Consider the following 21044-nt stretch of genomic DNA (forward strand, 5'->3'; position numbering starts at 1 on the left):
AGAAACTGGTCTCATACTGACCGTGTAAATATTGACTATAGTGCAATTAAGGTTGAATTCAGGAATAAAAAATGGGAAAAGAATTTAAATGCAAAACATTTACAAAAGCTTATGGGTTAAAAATGGCATCATGCAAATTAAAAAATTCTTTTTCGGTTTTTTTGAGACAGAGTCTCGCTCTGTCATCCGTGCCGGAATGCAGTGGTGCAATCTCGGCTCACTGCAACCTCTACCTCCCAGGTTCAATCAGTTCTGTGCCTCAGCCATTTGAGTAGCTGGGATTACAGGCATGCAACACCACACCCAGCTAATTTTTGTATTTTTAGTACAGAAAGGGTTTCGCTATGTTGGCCAGGCTGGTCTCAAACTCCTGGCCTCAAGTGATCCACCCACCTCGGCCTCCCAAAGTGTTGGGATTACAGGCATGAGCCACCGCGCCTGGCCTAAAAATTACTTTGATGCTAAGTGATGACAATAAAAATTGTATCATGGGCCGGGCTGTGTCTTAGGCAACAGGCAAAAAGCAAACACAAAACCTCTGTGGACAAAATCAACCTCAACTCAACCCTCAAAATATTCTCACAAAGTTTCAAGGAAAGAGAGAGCACTTCGCAATAAAAAACAAAAAAACAAAAAAACAAAAAAAACTAACATGTACAGGGAAATGAGAAATCACATGAAGAAAAAAAACAGCAGAAACAGAACCAAAAGGCTTCAAATACTAATATTAAAGAGAATTATTATGTTTAATAATGCTTAAAGAAGTTAGAAAGTCTTGACACCACTAGTAAATAAAGTAACTACATAGTTTTTTTATATATCTAGTTTTTAGCTTTTTTTTTTTTTTTTTTTTATGGAGTCTCACTCTGTTGCCAGGCTGGAGTGCAGTGGTGTGTTCTTGGCTCACTGCAACCTCCGCTTCCTGGTTTCATGCGATTCTCCTTCCTCAACATCCCTAGTAGCTGGGATTACAGGTGCCCGCCATGACACCCAGCTAATGTTTGTGTTTTTAGTAGAGACGGGGTTTTACCATTGTTGGCCAGGATAGTCTCAATCTCCTGACCTTGTGATCCACCCGCCTTGGCCTCCCAAAGTGCTGGGATTACAGGCATGAGCCACCGCACCTGGCCTTGAGCCAATGTTTTAAGTGCCACATCACCTACTTGTTCACTAAGATCTCAACTATACTTTCAGCACACTACATAACCTTATTTCCAGGAAGATGTGTATTTGCAAATGTTTACTTCTATTTGGAACACATGATTTTCTACCCCCAGAGGAATGCATTCTTGTCTGGAGTGTTTCTTTTCCCAAGTTGATGCACATCCACATATTCACCCATTCATATATGATGTATGTGTATCTATGTGTGCATTTTCTTCTTTTTATAAAAATAGAATTGTCCTATACATATTGATGTGCAACTTTTCCCCCCAGATAACAACAGATAAAGGATAGTTATAAAGTTACTATTTATAGATTTACTTCATTTCCTTGAATAGCTGCATAATATCCCATTATGTGGATATACCATAATGTCACATTTTTTTCCCCCTCAAGACAGAGTCTTGCTCTGTTGCCTAGGCTGGAGTACAATGGCATGATCTTGGCTCACTGCAACCTCCGCCTCCTAGGTTCAACCAATTTGCCTGCCTCAGCCTCCCAAGTAGCTGGGACTACAGGTGTGCGCCACCACGCCTGGCTAATTTTTTGTATTTTTAGTAGAGATGGGGTTTTCACCATGTTGACCAGGCTGGTGTCAAACTCCTGACCTCGTGATCCACCTGCCTTGGCCTCCCAAGGTGCTGGGATTACAGGCGTGAGCCACCGAGCCTGGCCTGTAACAGTTTTTGTTAATGCCCATTTAGATTGTTACTGCTGTTCCAGGAAATGTGTTTCTGTATATATCAGAATTAGCTACTTCTTTTATTTCTGTAGCAGACAGTCCAAAAAGTGAGATTACTCATTCCAAATGTAGGCACATTTTCATCTGACTGGCTAGTTTGATGCTTCCTGGCAGTGTCAGAGATGGTCTGTTCCTAGCCAGCAATGAATATTCCCATGCTATATAGTGTTGAATTTTTGTTTATCCCAGGGGCAAACTTTGGCAGGGGTCCATTGGGATATGCTAACAATAAGATAACTAGTAAATAGAAGCTTTTCTTAACCCAAATGGGTAGATCCGTTGTGATTATGTTGGAATTTCAGGAGTTCTAGAAATGAATGTGCAGATGGTTGCACAATATGAATACAATTAAAGATGGTTAAAATAGTAATACATTTATGTTATGTATGTTTTACCATAATTATAAATAAATGAAAAAATGAATGAATGAGTCACTCCTAAAAATTAGTAAGAAAATAAAACCAAATAATGAAGTAGAAAAGATGAAACATAAAAAGGAAGCACAAACAGGAAATATAGTTTCTTTTTTTTTTTTTTTTTGAGACAGAGTCTTGCTCTGTTGCCCAGGCTGGAGTGCAGTGGTGTGATCTTGGCTCACTGCAACCTCCGCCTCCTGGGTTCAAGCGATTCTCCATCCTCAGCCTCATGAGTAGCTGGGATTACAGGTGACTGCCACCACACCCGGCTAATTTTTTGTGTGTTTGTTTTAGTAGAGATGTTGTTTCACTATGTTGATTAGGCTGGTCACCATGTTGACCAGACCACTCCTGACCTCAAGTGATCTGCACACCTCAGCCTCCCAAAGTGCTGGGATTTACAGGTGTGAGCCACTGCGCCCAGCCTCTTTTTCTTTTTGAGACAGGGTCTTGCTCTGCCACCCGGGCTGGAATGCAGTGGTGTAATCACAGCTCACTGCAGCCTTGAACTCCTGGACTCAAGCGATCCTCCTGCCTCAGCCTCCCAAAGCCCCGGAGTTACAGGTGTTAGTCACTGTGCCTGGCCAAGAAGTGAATTTTTCATTTTAATTTCAATTACTTTACAGTTAAATCTAATTAGCCCCATGTAGCTAGTGGCTACTGTATGGAACAGCACAGCTTTCATGAACCATCTGTTGAAACTTGATTGCAAGAACCTTTGTGTTGTCCCTTCACATAAAAAACTAAAACCTTAAATGACGACTCATGCCTTACAGGTGTAGTATGTATACAAAATGAGGCAGAACTCCTAGTAGGGTGCCCATTTTCAAACAAAATGCTTTGCCCTGCTATCAGAGACTAGTAAGTAAGTAAATAAATAAATAAATAAATTCAGTAATAAAAACAACTATTAAAAATGGGAAAAAATTAAAGGCAAAACATTTACAAAAGCTCATGGATTAAAAATTGTATCATGAAAATTAAAAAGTTCTTTTTTTGTTTTCTTGAGACAGAGTCTCACTCTGTCACCCACACTGCAGTGCAGTGGTGTGATCTCGGCTCACTGCCTCCTCCTCCTCCTCCTGGATTCAATCAATTCCGTGCCTCAGTCATTCAAGTAGCTGGGATTACAGGCATGCAGCACCACACCAGGCTAATTTTTGTATTTTTAGTACAGAGGGGATTTCGCCACATTTGCCAGGCTGGTCTCAAGTGATCCACCCATCTCTGATTAAATGCTGTCATCTAAAATCACATGGTTGTGGCATATCAGATCTTTTCACTTTAAACTTTTAAATTAACTAACCAGCTACAAATACTTGTCTGAACTGAGTTGGATGAGGCAGCTCCAGTGAATCATGCATTTCTGTCCTAGACTGTCACGAGCTTTAAAAAGTTAAAACCAGGCCGGGTGTAGTGGCTCACGTCTGTAATCCCAGCATTTTGGGAGGCCAAGGCGGGCAGATCACGAGGTCAGGAGATCAAGACCATCCTGGCCAATGTGGTGAAACGCCATCTCAACTAAAAATACAAAAAAAAATTAGCTGGGTGTGGTGGTGCATGCCTGTAATCCCAGCTACTCAGGAGGCTAAGGCAGGAGAATCACTTGAACCAGGAAGTCGGAGGTTGCAGCCAGCCAAGATCGTGCCACAGCACTCCAGCCTGGCAACAGAGCAAGACTCCGTCTAAAAAAAAAAATATATTGGCCCAGGAATCTCACATCTGAAAGATTAAATATGAAAATGTCCATTTAAATAAAGATACATCAGAGCAGTCATTTTAAATAGAAGAAAGAGCTGGGCACAGTTGCTCATGCCTGTAATCCCAGCAGTTTGGGAAAGTGAGGCAGTGCGAGGACTGCCTGAGCCCAGAAGTTCCAGACCAGCCCGTGGCACACAGGGAGAACCCATCTCTACAAAAAAATTAGAAATTGACTGGGTGTGGTGGTGTGTGCTTGTAGTCTGAGCTACTCAGGAGGCAGAGGTGGGAGGATCACTTGAGTCCTGGAGGTCAAGGCTGCAATGAGCTGTGATTGTGCCACCGTACTCCAGCATGGGCAACAGAGAGACCCTGTCACAAAAACAAAAAAAGAAGAAACACTGAAAAGCTACCTATACGTTTAACAGTATTGAACTCATGATATCCAGGACTTGCTTTAACATAGTTAAGGGAAGGTGCAGAGGTCAACAGGCATAGATCAAGTAAGATTGGAAACATGGAAACTCATTGATAACTACTGCAGCTAGGAAATGGATTCGGGGGATGTCCATTACACCATCCTTTCTACTTTTGTGTATGTTCAAAGACCTCCGTAATCAAGTTAATAATTAAAAAAAAATTTTTTTGTAATGTTCTATGGATAAACGGAAATAAAGTCATCTATATCCTACAGTTAAAACGCTTTTTAAAATGGATAGTTTGCATTACTTAAAAGCACATTTTGAAAAACAAAATGCCTTATCTTTTCTACTTCAAAAGAAAAATCCCTCAGTCTATGCTACTTACAGCCCAATTTTTGTCCATGTTAACATTGTCACCAACTTATTGAAAATGGATCACTCCCTTTTCCTTGACACTTAAGTCTTCTATATTTAACTTATTGTCCTCTTTTATACACAATCATTTCTGTGTACCTTTTCCTCCTAAAAGTAGGCATATCCTATTCCTTCACATTTATATCTACAGTTCTTTCTTCTAAGCACCATATTAGAAATCTCCTGGTTGAGTCTACTTTTTAGAAAGTGATTTATACACATGATTTAGACCCTTTATTAGGCTGGGTGTGGTGGCTCATGCCGGTAATCCTAGCACTTTGGGAGGCTGAGGTGGGCAGATTGCCTTAGCTCAGGAGTTCAAGACCAGCCTAGGCTATGTGGCAAAACCCTGTCTCTACTAAAAATACAAAAAATTAGCCAGGTGTGGTGGCGCGTGCCTGTAATCTTAGCTACTCCGGAGGCTGTGGCACGAGAATTGCTTGAATTCAGGATGCAGGGGATGCAGTGAGCCGAGATCACTCCACTGCACTCCAGCCTGGGCAACACAGCGAGATATTGTCTCAAAATAAATAAATAAATAAACCCTTTATTAGACTGTAATTCTGATAGCTTATATCTTCCATAACTGTCACCCACCAAGAAAAGAAGGCTTTATGATTTTTTTTTAAGTCAATAAATGTTGACTAAAAGTGAATGAGGTCAGACGTGGTGGCTCACACCTGTAATCCTGGCACTTTGGGAGACCGAGGCAGGTGGATCACCTGAGGTCAGGAGTTCAGGACCAGCCTGGCCAACATGGTGAAACCCTGTCTCTACTGAAAATACAAAAAGTAGCCAGTTGTGGTAGTACATGCCTATAGTCCCAGCTACTCAAGAGGCTGAGGCAGGAGAATTACTTGAACCCGGGAAGTGGAGGTTGCAGTGAGCCAATATTGCACCACTGCACTCCAGCCTGGGTGACAGAGTGAGACTCTGTTTCAAAAAAATAAAGTGAATGAATATCCATTGATGCATGAAATGCCTGCATCAAAGGAAAACTAGACAAGACAAGACAACACACACAAAAAAGTTAAGGATCAGTATGAAAAATAAATATATTTTGAAAAAAAAATTTTTTAAAGCAAGAACACAGGTTTAAATTTCAAAGGGAAAGAAGTAGCTTGAAGACAGAGGAAACAGGATGGCTCCCGAAGAAGGGAACTTTATTCTTTGAAATGGGAAGAAATTATGACAAGAGGGTAGCACAGACTGAAGAGGTGGAAGTAAAAGGGGATTCTTGGCCAGGCGCAGTGGCTCACACCTGTAATCCCAGCACTTTCAGAGGCCGAGGCAGGTGGATCACTTGAGGTCAGGAGTTCGAGGCCAGCCTAGCCCACATGATAAAACCCCGTCTCTACTGAAAATATAAAAATTAGCTGGGCATGGTGGTGGACGCCTATAATGCCAGTTCCTTCAAAGGCTGAGGCAGGAGAGTCGCTTCAACCTGGGGACGGAGGTTGCAGTGAGCCGAGATCGTGCCACTGCACTCCAGCCTGGGCGACAGAGCAAGACTCCATCTCAAAATAAATAAATAAATAAATAATAAAATTTTAAAAAGTGTGTGTGGGGGTGTATCGTGACTTCTCTTCATGTGTCTTAGGCCACCACCCTTACATGGGACCTTGAAGAAGAGACCCCTCAACCAATACCTGTACGGTGCTGCCTCCCTGACAGGCTGGCTTCTAAACAGCAGTGTCTTCCCCATGTGCTCAGTCCTTACTCACCTCGGCACCATCCTCCCAGCACGTCCCTTGAAACCATCCAGGGCTCTTTCCCTTGCTCCAGTAAGGAAATCACATCAGGCTTTGGGATAGAGAGACCTGTTTATAAGAAAAGAAGTAAGATGGCCAGGCATGGTGGCTCACTCCTGTAATCCCAGCACTTTGGGAGACCAAAACAGGTGGATTGCTTGAGGTCAGGAGTTCAAGACCAGCCTGACCAACATGGTGAAACCCTGTCTCTACTAAAAATACAAAAATTGGCTGGGCGTGGTGGCGGGTGCCTGTAATCCCAGCTACTCAGAAGGCTGAGGCAGGAGAATCGCTTGAACCCAAGAGACGGAGGTTGGAGTGAACCGAGATCATGCCATTGCACTCCAGCCTGGGCGACAGAGTGAGACTTTGTCTCAAAAAAAAAAAAAGAAAAGAAGTAAGACACACTCCTGCTGTTCTTGAATTCAAAGTTAGTCCCTTAGTCCTCATGAAGGACTAGAGGAAGGTGTAAAGGTCTGAAGCATGGAGAACATGGAGTGACCCCAAAGAGCTGCCCATCTATTAATCTACAAAACACAAAACAATTCCCTAGGCAACAGGTGAAAAGTCACCCAGACAATTGAAAGCTACACCCAAAATTCATGAGTTATTTGCGGATAGACATCCTCACCTAGTGAGACCAGGCTGCTGTAGTTCTCCATCATTACATCTCTGTATAAGTCCTTCTGAGCAGCGTCCAGGCACTCCCATTCCTCCTGAGAGAAGTCTATAGACAGATCCTGGAACATGACCAACCCCTGAAATGACAAACCCATGCAGCGCTGTTGAAATTAAAGGAAAGGTTTTTAAGATGAAGGAAGAGATGGAAGGGTGCTGAAGGATGGAGAGAATACAGTGAGCAGACCAGCTAGGATGAGAGTGGGGAAGAATAAAAAAATTAGTGTAACTTCAACAAAGTACCTCCATGTTCATGAATATTCCTGTTGCAGCCAGCAAACCTCCTTCACAGAATGGGACATTCCAAATATTCCATGGTTAGAGCTGGGAATGAATAAAACACATTGATATATTATTTCCCAAATAAATGAACTAGAGTACAAAAGCACACAGCAAGCTGTAGGCCTAGCAAAGCTGAAAGAATATCACAGTAAACATCTGATATGCAAATTACTATTTACAACAAAAGCTTAATAAACAGGCACTCCTCCCTTACCACTTTCTTTCTTGTTATTTTTTTTCCTCTTGTTTCATTTTTTTGTTTTTGTTTTCGTTTTGAGACAGGGTCTCGTTCTGTTGCCCAGGCTGGAGTGCAGTGGCATGATCACAGCTCACTGCAGCCTCAACCTCCTAGGCTCAGGTGATCCTCTCACCTCAGCCTTTGTGTTAGCTGTGACTATAGGCGTGCACCACCATGTCCAGCTAATTTTTTGTATTTTTAGTAGAAACGAGGTTTTGCCATTTGGTCAGGCTGCTCTCAAACTCCTGGGCTCACGCAATCCACCTGCTTTGGCCTCCCAAAGTGCTGGGATTACAGGCATGAGCCACCACACCCAGCCTTTCCTCATTTCTTAAAGGAAGACAGGATCTTTCAAAAATATCTACAAAAAGTTTAAAAACCTCTATTGGCTGGGCGCGGTGGCTCACACCTGTAATCCCAACATTTTGGGAGGCCAAGGCAGATGGATCACCTGAGGTCGGGAGTTTGAGACCAGCCTGACCAACATGGAGAGACCATTTTAGTCTCTACTAAAAATACAAAATTAGCTGGGGGTGGTGGCGCATGCCTGTAATCCCAGCTACTTGGGAGGCTGAGGCAGGAGAATTGCTTGAACCTGGGAGGCAGAGGTTGCGGTGAGCCGAAATCGCACCATTACACTCCAGACTGGGCAATAAGAGCGAAACTCTGTCTCAAAACAAACACAACAACAACAACAAAAAATCTCTAATGCACTTCACTAATTAGTACTTCCATAGAATAGTATAGATAGCACTTCGATAATTAAATGTACATTGGCTGGGTGTGGTAACCCACACCTGTAATAACAGCACTTTGGGAGACCAAGGCAGATGAATTGCTTGAGCTCAGGAGTTCAAGACCAATTCTGGGCAACATGGCAAAACCCCATCTCTACAAAAATATATATCATATACAAATTAGCCAGATGTGGTGGGACATGCCTGTAGTCCCAGCTACTTGGGAGGCTGAGGTGGGAGGATTGCTTGAGCCCAGGAGGTCGAGGATGCAGTGAGCTGTGATCCCGCCACTGCACTCCAGCCTAGGCACCAGAGCAAGATCCTGCCTCAAAAAAACAAACAAACAAAGGCCAGGTGCGATGGCTCATGCCTGTAATCCCAGCACTTTGGGAGGCTGAGTTGGGCGGATCATGAGGTCAAGAGATAGAGACCATCCTGGCCAACATGGTGAAACCCTGTCTCCACTAAAAATACAAAAATTAGCTGGGCGTGGTGGCACGCGCCTATAGTCCCAGCTACTCGGGAGGCTGAGGCAGGAGAATTGCTTGAACCCAGAAGGTGGAGGTTGCAGTGAGCCAAGGTCATGCCACTGCATTCCAGCCTGGTGATGGATCAAGACTCCGTCTCAAAAAATAAAATAAATAAAATAAAATAAAATAAATAAAATAAAATAAAATAAAATAGTGAGTATCATGGTATGAATAAACTGCACACAGGTCAGACAAAAGTTACAGGGGCATCTGCCAGTATAAGCAAGTTTCCTGTGAGACACCTGGTCATGGGTCAGACACTTGAGCATTAGGCTGTGGGCCAGGAAAAACAAATGTCTGGTGAAAGGCTACTGTAAAGACCGACAAGCCCCTCCCCTAGAGCCCCATTAGGGTGAGGCTAGAATTTATTATAGCCATTCTCCTGAGAGACCTCAAGACCCAATTAGAAGAAAACTACAACATTTGTTACACAGAAGGCATTTTTCCAAAGAGTAATTCAAAGATAGTCTTCCTTTGGATATAAAACAAAATCTCAAGATACACCAAAACTGTTTTGTTTTTACTGAATAATTTTTGTGCATGTGTGTTGTTGCTTTAGCTGCAAGTGGCTAACAAGCTGTGATTTTCTTTTCTTTCCTTTCCCATTTTTTTTTTTTTGAGGCAGTCTCACTCTGTCGCCCAGGCTGAAGTGCCTGATCTCAGCTCACTGCAACCTCAGCCTCCTTTAGCTGGGATTACAGGCGCCTGCCACCATGCCAAACTAATTTTTGTATTTTTAGTAGAGACGGGGTTTCACTGTGTTGCTGAGGCTGGTCTCGAACTCCTGGCCTCAAGTGATCCACCCACCTTGGCTCCCAAAGTACTGGGATTACAGGCGTGAGCCACCATGCCCGGGCAACTCTGATTTTCTAACTTGCCCCATGTATTAGGGTCATACTAGGAAAAAAACAAGTCAGAACCATTGGAGCCACGTGTACAGATGTGCAGTAGCCCTGCTAGCACACTGCTGCTTGCTTTGGCTCTTAGGAGAGATGAGTTCAGCACATGTCTGCCCTTGCTCTAGCTGTCTCTGATTCCCCCCAACAGATGCACAATCATTTCACTCCATTAGTTTCACTTTGGATATCCCATCATTAGATTAAAGCCAGCAGGCCAAAAAGCTAACTTGAAGAAATGCTTTCACATCCACAGCGTTCTCATAGGGTCAGTATCATTTAGACATGACAGGACCGTGGTTGCAGGGGACAGAATGAAGTGTCATCCTTAACTGGCCATCCAATGTCATCAGCATGAACAGGAGGACTTTATATGATATTATCTGATGTTTTCTGAATATTACCTTACAAATACTGCTTTATTTATAACTAAAGAATAGGGACCCTGTCTTTTAAAGCTTTATATATCCTCAAGTAAATGTTTTTCATATTAAATCCATTAATAATATCTAGTGGCTGACCTGGAAATTCCATTTCTAAGTACTTATCCAAAGTAAAGATTTTTTTTTTTTTTTTTTTTGAGACGGAGTTTTACTCTTGTTGCCCAGGCTGGAGTGCAATGGTGCGATCTCGGCTCACTGCAACCTCCTCCTCCTGGGTTCAAGCGATTCTCCTGCCTCAGCCTCCCGAGTAGCTGGGATTACAGGCATGTGCCACCACGCCTGGCTAATTTGGTATTTTTAGTAGAGATGGGGTTTCTCCATGTTGGTCAGGCTGGTCTCAAACTCCTGACCTCAGGTGATCGGTCCTCCTTGGCCTCCCAAAGTGCTGGGATTACAGGCGTGAGCCACCATGCCCGGCCAATAATTTTTTATTTTTATTTTTTGAGACAAGTCTCAATCTGTTGCCCAGGCTAGCGTGCAGTGAGGTGATCACAGCTCACTGCAACCTCTGCCTCCTGGGTTCAAGTGAGTCTTGTGCCTCAGCCATCAAAGTAGCTGGGAATACAGGCACACACCACCACACCTGGCTATTTTTTTTGGTATTTTTGGTAGAGACCGGGTTTCACCATGTTGGCCAGGCTGGTCTCGAACTCCTGGCCTCAAGCAATCCACCCAACTCGGCCTCCCAAAGTGCTGGGATTACAGGCATGAGCCACTGAGCCAGGCCAGAGAATTTTGAAAGTATGAAGTTGTATGCGGAAGAATGTTCCTTGAAGACAAAACCAAAAAATCTGAAACAAATGTCTTGTTAGTAGATATATAATACAATACTTTTTAATGGGAAAGATATGCAATATTGAGGGAGACAGGGAAAAGAGAAAGCAGAAAAAAGAAAAGAGAGAAAAAGAAAATTACTATTAGGACTTAAAGCTATTTCTCCCCAGTCTGTTTTCCATACACAGAACAATACAGATGTGACCGCAGTACACATATAATTTTGTATTCTCCTTTACACTTTGATTTTTTCTTATCAAAAACACTTTATACATGGCATTTAAATGGCTTATAACTTTCCTAAATGGCTACTGCACTGTGTACTTAACCATTCTGTTTCCTTCTACTTATGATTTTTGCTGCAAACCTTTCCCCTCCAATCTGTCCACATTTAAATTCCTTTAAGGAAGGGGGCTGTATAGAAATTTTAATTTATGTGCATTTTACTGAAGGCTACCTTTTTCTTTATGGTTTCTTTTCTTATTTCTAAAGGCTAATCTATTTGAATGTGGTCAACCATTCCTTAAAATGAACACAAACACACAGGAAAACATTGGGGAACTATGTCCTTCAAAATATAAGTATTTTGGCCACGTGTGGTGGCTTATGCCTGTAGTCCCAGCACTTTGGGAGGCCAAGACGGGTAGATCATTTGAGGTCAGGAGTTCGAGACTAGCCTGACCAACATAGTGAAACCTGGTCTCTACTTAAAATACGAAAAAGGCCAGGCGCAGTGGCTCAAGCCTGTAATCCCAGCACTTTGGGAGGCCAAGGTGGGTGGATCACCAGAGGTCAGGAGTTCGAGACCAGCATGGCCAACATGGTGAAACCCTGTCTCAAATTAAAATACAAAAAGTAGCCAGGCGTGGTGGCAGGTGCCTGTAATCCCAGCTACTCGGGAGGCAGAGGCAGGAGAATCGCTTAAGCATGGGAGGCAGAGGTTGCAGTGAGCCAAGACCATGGCACTGCACTGCAGCCTGGGCAACAGAGCGAGACTCCGTATCAAAATATAAATAAATAAATAAATAAATAAATAAATAAATAAATAAATAAATATAAAAATACAAAAAAGCCGGGCACAGTGGCTCATGCCTGCAATCCCAGCACTTTGGGAGGCTGAGGCGGGCAGATGACTTGAGGTCAGGAGTTCCAGACCAGCCTGGCCAACATGGCAAAACCCTGTCTCTAGTAAAAATACAAAAATTAGCCGGGTTTGGTGACTCACACCTATAATCCCAGCTACTCGGGAGGCTGAGGCAGGAGAATCGCTTGAACCCAGGAGGCAAAGGTTGCAGTGAGCAGAGATTGTGCCATTGCACTCCAGCCTGGGCAACACGAGTGAAACTCCATCTCAAAAAAAAAAAGAATACAAAAAATTAGCAGGCTGAGGTGGTGCATGCCTGTAATCTAGGCTACTCGGGAGGCTGAGGCAGGAGAATCGCTTGAACCTGAAAGGTGAAGATTACAGTGAGCTGAGATCACACCACTGCACTCCAGCCTGGGTGACAAGAGCGAGAATCTGTCTCAAAAAAAAAAAAAAAAAAGAAAAAAGAAAATAAAAAAGAACTTTTATTTGGGAAAAAAAAAAAAGAACTCCAAAAAGACAAAAATGGAGTGAAAGGGATTTAAGGAAATTGAAAGTCAACAGGCTAATAATGCCAATAAATAATGATGGAGCAAAGAAATCCATGTTGGCCAAAGAACACCAACGTGTTTTTAAATAGTTTTTCAAAATTTAGACAGTTTTCCAGTACACTGAGACACTTCTACTATCAAGACTATAATAGTGGCTGAGCACAGTGGCTTACGCCTATAATCCCAGCCTTTGGGATGCCAAGGCAGGAGGATGGCTTGAGCCCAGAAGTTCAAGTCAAGCCTGCGAAATATAGGGAGACCCCCGTCTCTGCAAAAATAAAATAAAATAAAATAATAAGCCAGGCATGGTGGTGTACATCTGTGAACTGTGACCACCCCACTGCACTCTAGCCTGGGTGACAGAGCAAGACCCTGTCTCAAAAAGAAAAAAAAAAAACACTATAATATAGAGTAAATGACATTCAGGTAAGTGGAATATTAGGTGTTCAATAAACTTAGGTTATTCCCTCCCTATCTCCATAGAATCATCAATTTTTTTAAAAGAGAAGTTTTGATTAGAATCTTTAAAAATATCAATACTTCTCTTTCCAAAAAAGGAGGGAAGATTTAAATATAACAATTTCTCGAGTATTTCTATTTATTTTCATTGTTGCTTAATATTACTCATAATAATGAAAATGCATTTGCTGTTTTCAAACATAGTTTTAATTAGTTGCACAAAATGCCACCTTATAGTCTGATGTACTTCAAATTTCCCTATCTATGAAAGCTAAATTCGGATATTTTCATCTCAAGTATATTGTAATCTCTGTCTTTAAATCTATCTGGGGTTCTACCTTTTCTGTAATCCTTAGTGAATCTGACTATAGTCCTCCTTCCCTTTAAAAATGCAGTGATAGGCCAGGTGTGGTGGCTCTTCCCTGTAATCCCAGCACTTTGGGAGGCTCAGGTTGGAAGATTGCTGGAGCTCAGGAGTTCGAGACCAGACTGGGCAACATGGCAAAACCCCGTCTGTGCAAAAAATACAAATATTAGCCCAGCATGGTGCCATATGCCTGTAACCCAGCTCCTTGGGAGGCTGAAGTGGGAGGATCCCTTCAGCCCTGGAGGTCAAGGCTGCAGTATGCCATGATCCTGCCACTGCACTCCAGTCTGGGTAACAGAGTGAGACCCTGTCTTTAAAAAAAAAAAAAAGGCCGGGTGTGGTGGCTCACACCTGTAATCCCAGCACTTTGGGAGGCAGAGGTGGATGAATCACCTGAGATCAGGAGTTCATGACCAGCCTGGCCAACATGGTGAAACCCTGTCTCTACTACAAATACAAAAATTGGTTGGGTGTGGTTGCGGGCACCTGTAATCCCAGCTACTCAGGAGGCTGAGACAGGAAGACTCACTTGAACCCGGCAGGCGGAGGCTGCAGTGAGCTGAGACTGTGCCACTGCAGTCCAGCCTGGGCAAGGCAGAGTAAGACTGTCTCAAAAAAAAAAAAAAAAAGAAAGAAAGAAAGAAAGAAAGAAAAAGAAAATCAGTGATAAGTGAGGCAGCTCAGGCCTGTAATCCTAGCACTTTGGAGGCAGAGGTAGGAGGATCACTTGAACTCAGGAGTTCAAGACCAGCCTAGGCAACCTAGTGAGTCTTTCCTAGTGAAAATTATTTGTAATTATGCCAGAGTGCTGGTGTGTGCCTCTGGTTTCAGCTTACTTGGCAGGCTGAGGTAGGAGGATCACTTGAGCACAGGAAATCAAGGCTGCAATGAGCCGAGATCGTGCCACTGCACTCCAGCCTGGGAGACAGAGTGAGACCCTACCTCAAAAATAAAAATAAATAAATAAATAAAAATTCAGCGATGGAGTTGATGGATTCGAGGTTGAGAACCCCCAATGTGAACCCGTTTGGAAAAAACTCAAACTATGTTCTTCCTCTGCTTCACAACAAAACCACAACAATCAAACCAGAAGACTTCTGTGGCCTCAAAATCCAAGAAGATTCCTCCCCATCAGCAAGCAAGGAATCAGTTCTGCAGCAGACACCAGCTGGGTGTCCACCAATTCGATTCTGACACTATCTACCATGAGATACTGTCATCCCACAGGCTGAGGGCTCAGCCCCCAAAACTGGTCCCCTTTCAGACACCAGTCACAAGTCCCAGCCTCTACAACTTCTGACTGACGGGTTCAATTTGGGGTTCCTACGACCCCCTCTTTGGGTTCGATTAATTTGCTAAAATAAAATGGCTCACAGACCTCAGGGAAACACATTTACTGGCTGATTATAAGGATATTCCAAAGGATACAGATGAAGAGATGCCTAGGGCGAGGTATGGGGCAAGGGGCACAGAGCCTCCATGCCCTCCCTAGGCACGACCCTCCAGGAACGCCATGAGTTCAGCTCTCTGGAAGCTCTCCGAATCCACTCCTTTTGGGTTTGTAAGGAGGCTTCATTACATAGGCATGATTGATTAAACCATTGGCTACTTGCCATCAACTTAATCCTCAGTCCCCTCCACTCCCCAGGGGTGGGAGGGTAGGGGCTCATAGTCTCAACCCTCTAATCCTGCCTTGGTCTTTCTGATGACCAGCCCCCATCCTGAAGCTTTCGGTCAATCGCTAACATACAAAAAGCCAAAGGCTGGGTGCAGTGGCTCACGCCGGTAATCCCAACACTTTGGGAGGCCGAGGCAGGCAGATCACCTGAGGTCAGGAGTTCGCGACCAGACTGGCCAGCATGGTGAAACCCCGTCTCTACTAAAAAAACAAATACAAAAATTAGCCGGGCGTGGTGGCGCGTGCCTGTAGTCCCAGCTACTCGGGAGGCTGCGGCAGAAGAACTGCTTGAACCCGGGAGGCAGAGGTTGCAGTGACTGGAGATTGCGCCACTGCACTTCAGTCTGGGCGACAGAGAGAGACTCCATTAAAAAAAAAAAAAAAAAAAAAAGCCAGCACTTAGGAGATTCCAAGGACTTTAGGAGTTGTATGCGAGGAAATAGGGACAAAGACCAAATCTGTATTTGAGAAAATCACAGAACCGTATGAATATTTAATTCAATACAGACATGGAAACTGGCCCAAGCATTTACTCACAGATGACTGGGCAAATCCCTGGTCTTATTGGTACAAACTATTGATCAAGCCCCCAATCTCATTCCTACCCCTAAAATACAGCAAAGTGAAAGATCTTATCACTTATTTGGACTGAGATTAACACCATCCCATAAACTGCATGGCTTTCAATCCCAGGGCTATGGCGTGTGATGCCACATAGAATATGCACTAATCTCTCCAGCAATTGAGTTGTTAGGGTAAAGGCTCTTGTTTTTGCCTTCTTTCTCTCACGGCCAAGAAAATTAAGGAACAGGGACACAAAGGATGAGGTCGGAGCGGAAGTTTAATAAGCAAAAGAAGAAAGCTCTCCCCAGCGGAGGGACCCAAAAGAGGGTTGCCAACTAGGAGGCTGAATCTGGGGGTTTTATTAACTGGGAAGGGGAGGAACGTGGGCTGTCTTGGAGAAAGCACTACCCAGCTTGGCCCTCGGACCTTAGCCCGGGACCAATCAGGGGCTGAAGTGAAAGTTTGGCCCGGGACCAATCAGGGGCTGAAGTGAAAGTTTGGCCCGGGACCAATCAGGGGCTGAAGTGAAAGTTTGGCCCGGGACCAATCAGGGGCTGAAGTGAAAGTTTGGCCCGGGACCAATCAGGGGCTGAAGTGAAAGTTTGGCCTGGGACCAATCAGGGGCTGAAGTGAAAGCTTGGCTCGGGACCAATCAGGGGCTGAAGTTATGATTCAAAGAGGCCGGGCTCACAGTCTAAAGCATGTCCAAAAAAGGAAAGTGGCCGCCGGAACCTGTTAGTCCAAGCTGCACCGTTTTGTAAGCCGCCACCATTTCACAGACCCTGGTCAGAAAGAAACATTCCACTCGGGTTTGGGCTGTGCGAAACATCCTTCCCAACCGCCTGACTTCCTTATCACATCCTGCTGGGCAAAGGCCCAAGAAACATCCTTATCAACTTTCTCCCAGGCAACAAGCCATACCGCCCAGACCCCTCCTGCCCAGGCCTGTAATTACCCCAGCCTGTAAGCGGCAGTGGGCTCTGGCATTTAGTTGGTCCCCGCCAAGAGCCGCCAACTCTCTCTCTTTCTTTAACCCTCGCCTTCCCTTCAAAATCTAACAGAGCCCACCGTGTACATGCCCACAAAAGAAGCGACTATTTCGTGGAAGCCCGCTGGTCACAAAAAGGAGAAAGGCGTTTCTATGTTGGGCCTCGGTCCCTTATCAGTGCAGCTGAGGAATGTCTTCAGGACAACCTCCCTGTGGAGTTTTCCTTATGTATGCCTGCAGCCTGATTTTTCAGGCTGTTTCTCTGTTTAAAGGACTTTTACCAAGGTCCCACCCTAACTGCCTAAAGAGTTTTTTCTCTCAAGGGGACACACAAAGTCCCAGTCGCACACATGCCTCCCCATATCCACTTACCCACTGCCTCACAGCCAATCACACTCTCCTCTCTCACATACACCAAGGGGCCACACAAGTTGCACTTGCACAGCCACAGACCTGCAACTCACGCACACACGGTACTGCACAGACACGCAAAGTCACACACCCACCCCGGGACACGCAGTCCAACCACACAGTCACCGGTTCTTCATATCCGCACGCACAACGAGGCTCGCCCAGGACACACACACCCACTCCGGGCGCGCACAGTCACAAGCGCCCACCTGATCACCCAGAGTCAGCACCACACAGCCACAGTCACAGACCACGGAGACCCACGGCAACCATCGCGATCACACACGCAAACTCCTCTCCTCAGCCCTCCACACACAAAAGGACCGGAGCCGGATTCCTCACCCTCAGCATTCTCTGGTTCCGCTCGGGGCCAGCCTAGCCAAGTTGCTCAGGACTCCAAGGTGCCGCGGCAGCTAAATCGGCACAGCAAACGGTCCCGCCACCTGGCTAAGAGGAAGCCAAAATCTCGCGAGACGTGGCGTCGGCCTGCGGGATCCTCTGGGAAATGTAGTCCAGAGCCCGACTGCGCGCTTCCCTATGCCTCTCATTTCTAAGCCTGGCTTGTTTCCATTTACCGCTCCTCTCCAACGAGGATCGCAGAGCCCTCACGCCGAGCGGCTCGCTATGGCGCCAGCTCGCCCGCTAGAGTGGTCAGGCCTGATTATCCCTGGCAGCTTTGTTATCTGGGGTAAGACACAGGAAAACGTGCTTCCGGTTCTCGGCGGAAGTAGCTCCGAACGGTAGAACCGATGGGAAATGTAGTCCAGGGCAGAAACGCGGTCAACCCAGCCACGATGCGAGCCAAAGGATTCTTGGCTCCAAGCCTGGTCCTGGCTGTTAGTTTGGAACTCATGCACCCAGATGCTAACTCGCCCTCAGAATGCAGAGGGGATGAAACACTGACCGGACAGTTCAATCTGTATATGGGTGAGTCCAGGGCTCAGTCTGCATTGCGCGGAAAATGAAGGTGAAGGTGGAGGTGGGACCTGATGGTCTCGTCCCAGATCGGGTTGAAGAAGTGGGAGAAAAGGAATCAAAATCGTGGATGGGATGAGATTGTGCGCGAATGCTCTCTGGGAGCGGATCGTGGCCGACGAGGGCCCGAAGATGCTGCCTTGTGATCGCAGGTGTGAGTGGAAGCTATGTGAGTGTCAATGTGAGTTACCTGTTTGGGAGACCAGCATTGTATTTTTGTATCAGGTAGTAACCTTGGAGCCAGGTATTTGTAAAATTATGATAAGAGGGCATCATTCTGGAGCATCGATTTTATTTGGAGGTTGACAGGAGAGGGAAAAAAAACCCTAATATCTGATAAACAACATAAATAGATTTTTATGTTAAAGTAGTTATATTTATTACGGTCTAGAATGCAAATCCAACATGGCTTTTAAAGCAAGAAAGATTTCTTTTTTTATATACAAAGTCAAAAGGTATTATTTTTATACACTTACTACAAAACATACAAATAGTATACCAAGCCTCAGAATATAAAGAGTCTAGCTTTAATTAATTGAATGTAAATTTAAAAACAAGCATCTAATAAGTAGTCCTTTTCACACATCGAAAAGCCAATTTCGGAATTTTTTAAAAAACTCAAATTACAAAGTAACAAATATCTGGTGTCTTAGTAACTTGAAGATCAGTACTAATGATTAAGCCAGCTTATATGCTAATATGATACATGAAAAAGCCTGTATTTCACAAATAGCAAACCACTAAAACTTTAATTTTCCACAGAAGCCATTGTTTTACACCAATAATTATGTTAAAGATCAAGACAGGCTAAAAGTTTTTAATGAGCACTGAATCCATTAAAACTTGGCAAATTTTTCCACGAAGGTAGAATTTTAATTTCTGTTTAAACCATGGGTAGATGGTACACCCTTGTGAGGGTGTACTGTAAGTACTTCTGAGGAGCTTTATCAGACTTCATCCCAAATTATTTACCTAGTAAAAGAATGTACCAATGTCTACTTTGGCCTAAGAAATTATTCCTTGTTTGAGCAAGGATTAAGCAGAAACTGAAAGAAGTGTAGTTTATACCTTCTTAAAGTAGATGGGCACCCCTCAAAAACAAACCAATATCCTGGCTCCTTAAATATCAACATTAATCTAAATAATGTATAGCATGCTCCTGTCCAATCTTTCCCGCTCATTTTTAGTCTTCTCAGATCGATGCTTCATTTTAGTCACACATTTCTATCCTGCAAGACTGGGTACCTGGGTTTTTTGTCTGGTTTTGTAACACTAGGCAGGTTTGGCCTTACTCAAAATATAAGACTGCAAAAGGCCTATGTTTTACCTCAACCATACGGCTTCAGGAAATGGTCTGTATTTCCAACAGAAAAGTGGTATCTAACTCTCAGGATGGTTTCTAGCAACTGGATAGATACCTGGGTCTTTGCGGCCTGTGATGCAGCCTAACAATACGGGACCTTGTGTGATCAGCTAGGTCTGCTAAATCAAGGGGACATCCATGTTCTAGATTTTTTTTTTTTTTTTTTTTTTTTTTTTTGAGACGGAGCTGGAGTGCAGTGGCGCGATCTCGGCTCACTGCAAGCTCCGCCTCACGGGTTCAAGCCATTCTCCTGCCTCAGCCTCCTGAGTAGCTGGGACTACAGGCGCCCGCCACCACGCCCGGCCAATTTTTTGTATTTTTCGTACAGACGGGGTTTCACCGTATTAGCCAAGATGGTCTCGATCTCCTGACTTCGTGATCCGCCCGCCTTGGCCTCCCAAAGTGCTGGGATTACAGGCGTGAGCCACCTCGCCCGGCCCATGTTCTAGATTTTTTATTCTGGTTTAGCAGGATCCAAACTGCCTGTCCTGAAGAGACTCTCTTTCTCTTCCATACAACGGGTGGCCTCTACCAAGTTAACTGCTTCGTGGGGGGAAAAATATTGCCTTTCCTTTGGTCTGCATGTTTTAAGGGAAATACCAAATACACCTACAGGAGCTTATCAATAATAGACAAGGCTGATTTCAGACTCTTTCAGGAGATAAACTGGAGGGGAAGACGAATGGCAGGAGGGTGAAGAGGAAGCTGAATTACTGTGGAAACACCCGCAACTCAAATCCGGGTGGTTACTGCAGAGTGAATAACGATAGGTACTATTTCGTGTAAGGCAAAGTCCTTTGAAAGGGCTCCTGGCGCGTCAAGGCCTCCACCTGATGAATGAATGAGTCAGGCAGGCCCAGCTCCACTTCACGGATGGGAAAACTGAGGTACGAGGCCTCGCTGAAAGATGCGAGGCCGAGCGGGGAACCAGAAGCACCGCTTCTCTCAGGCTGATGCTCTAATCTCGGCTCCCCCCGCCCCTACGATGGCGTAGACGGCCTCCGCCGTCCGACTCACACACACCCTCCCCCGGGAACGGCAAGTCTCCTCGGGTTCCAAAGACAGGGTCAAAAGACAAGAGGCCCGAGGCGCTCCCGCCGTGATTTGCAGCCAGAAACCGTTGGGAGCGCAGCCAGAGACCGTTGGGAGCCTGCGTGCCTCCAGCCCAACATGGCGGCGGCAGCGGCCGCCCCCGACCCCAAGCCCTCCCTCAGGGCCTTCCGGTGGGCGGGAAGACAGCGCAACCCCGCCAGGCCTTTCTCGTCGCTGCGCCTGCTCGCTGAAGGAGTCACCTACCCGACGAGACTAACGGCTGCGGCGCGGAAGCCCCACAGCCCGCCGAGAACCAGGAATACGAGAGCCAGGCGGCGCGGCGGCGGGAGCTGTAGTGAGCAAGAAAGAAGATTTCAAAGTAATTTA

At 44.9% G+C, this 21044-nt stretch overlaps 1 protein-coding gene across 1 annotated transcript in view; it reads right to left on the minus strand.

The window, feature by feature from the left end:
• ZNF850 (zinc finger protein 850) overlaps nt 1-17741 on the minus strand; it is a 29347-nt gene extending 11606 nt beyond the window's left edge. Inside the window, exons 1-4 of the mRNA XM_031004549.3 lie at nt 17630-17741; nt 7529-7609; nt 7239-7365; nt 6581-6676 (exon numbers count right to left, since the gene is read on the minus strand). Of these exons, the coding sequence (XP_030860409.1) occupies nt 6581-6676; nt 7239-7365; nt 7529-7540 (235 nt within the window). The 5' untranslated portion in view covers nt 7541-7609; nt 17630-17741. The remainder of the gene's footprint in view (nt 1-6580; nt 6677-7238; nt 7366-7528; nt 7610-17629) is intronic.
• Between the last annotated feature and the right edge of the window lie 3303 nt (nt 17742-21044).

The sequence above is a fragment of the Gorilla gorilla genome, chromosome 20, assembly GCF_029281585.2.
Source record: "Gorilla gorilla gorilla isolate KB3781 chromosome 20, NHGRI_mGorGor1-v2.1_pri, whole genome shotgun sequence".
In the NCBI taxonomy this organism is placed as follows: domain Eukaryota; kingdom Metazoa; phylum Chordata; class Mammalia; order Primates; family Hominidae; genus Gorilla; species Gorilla gorilla.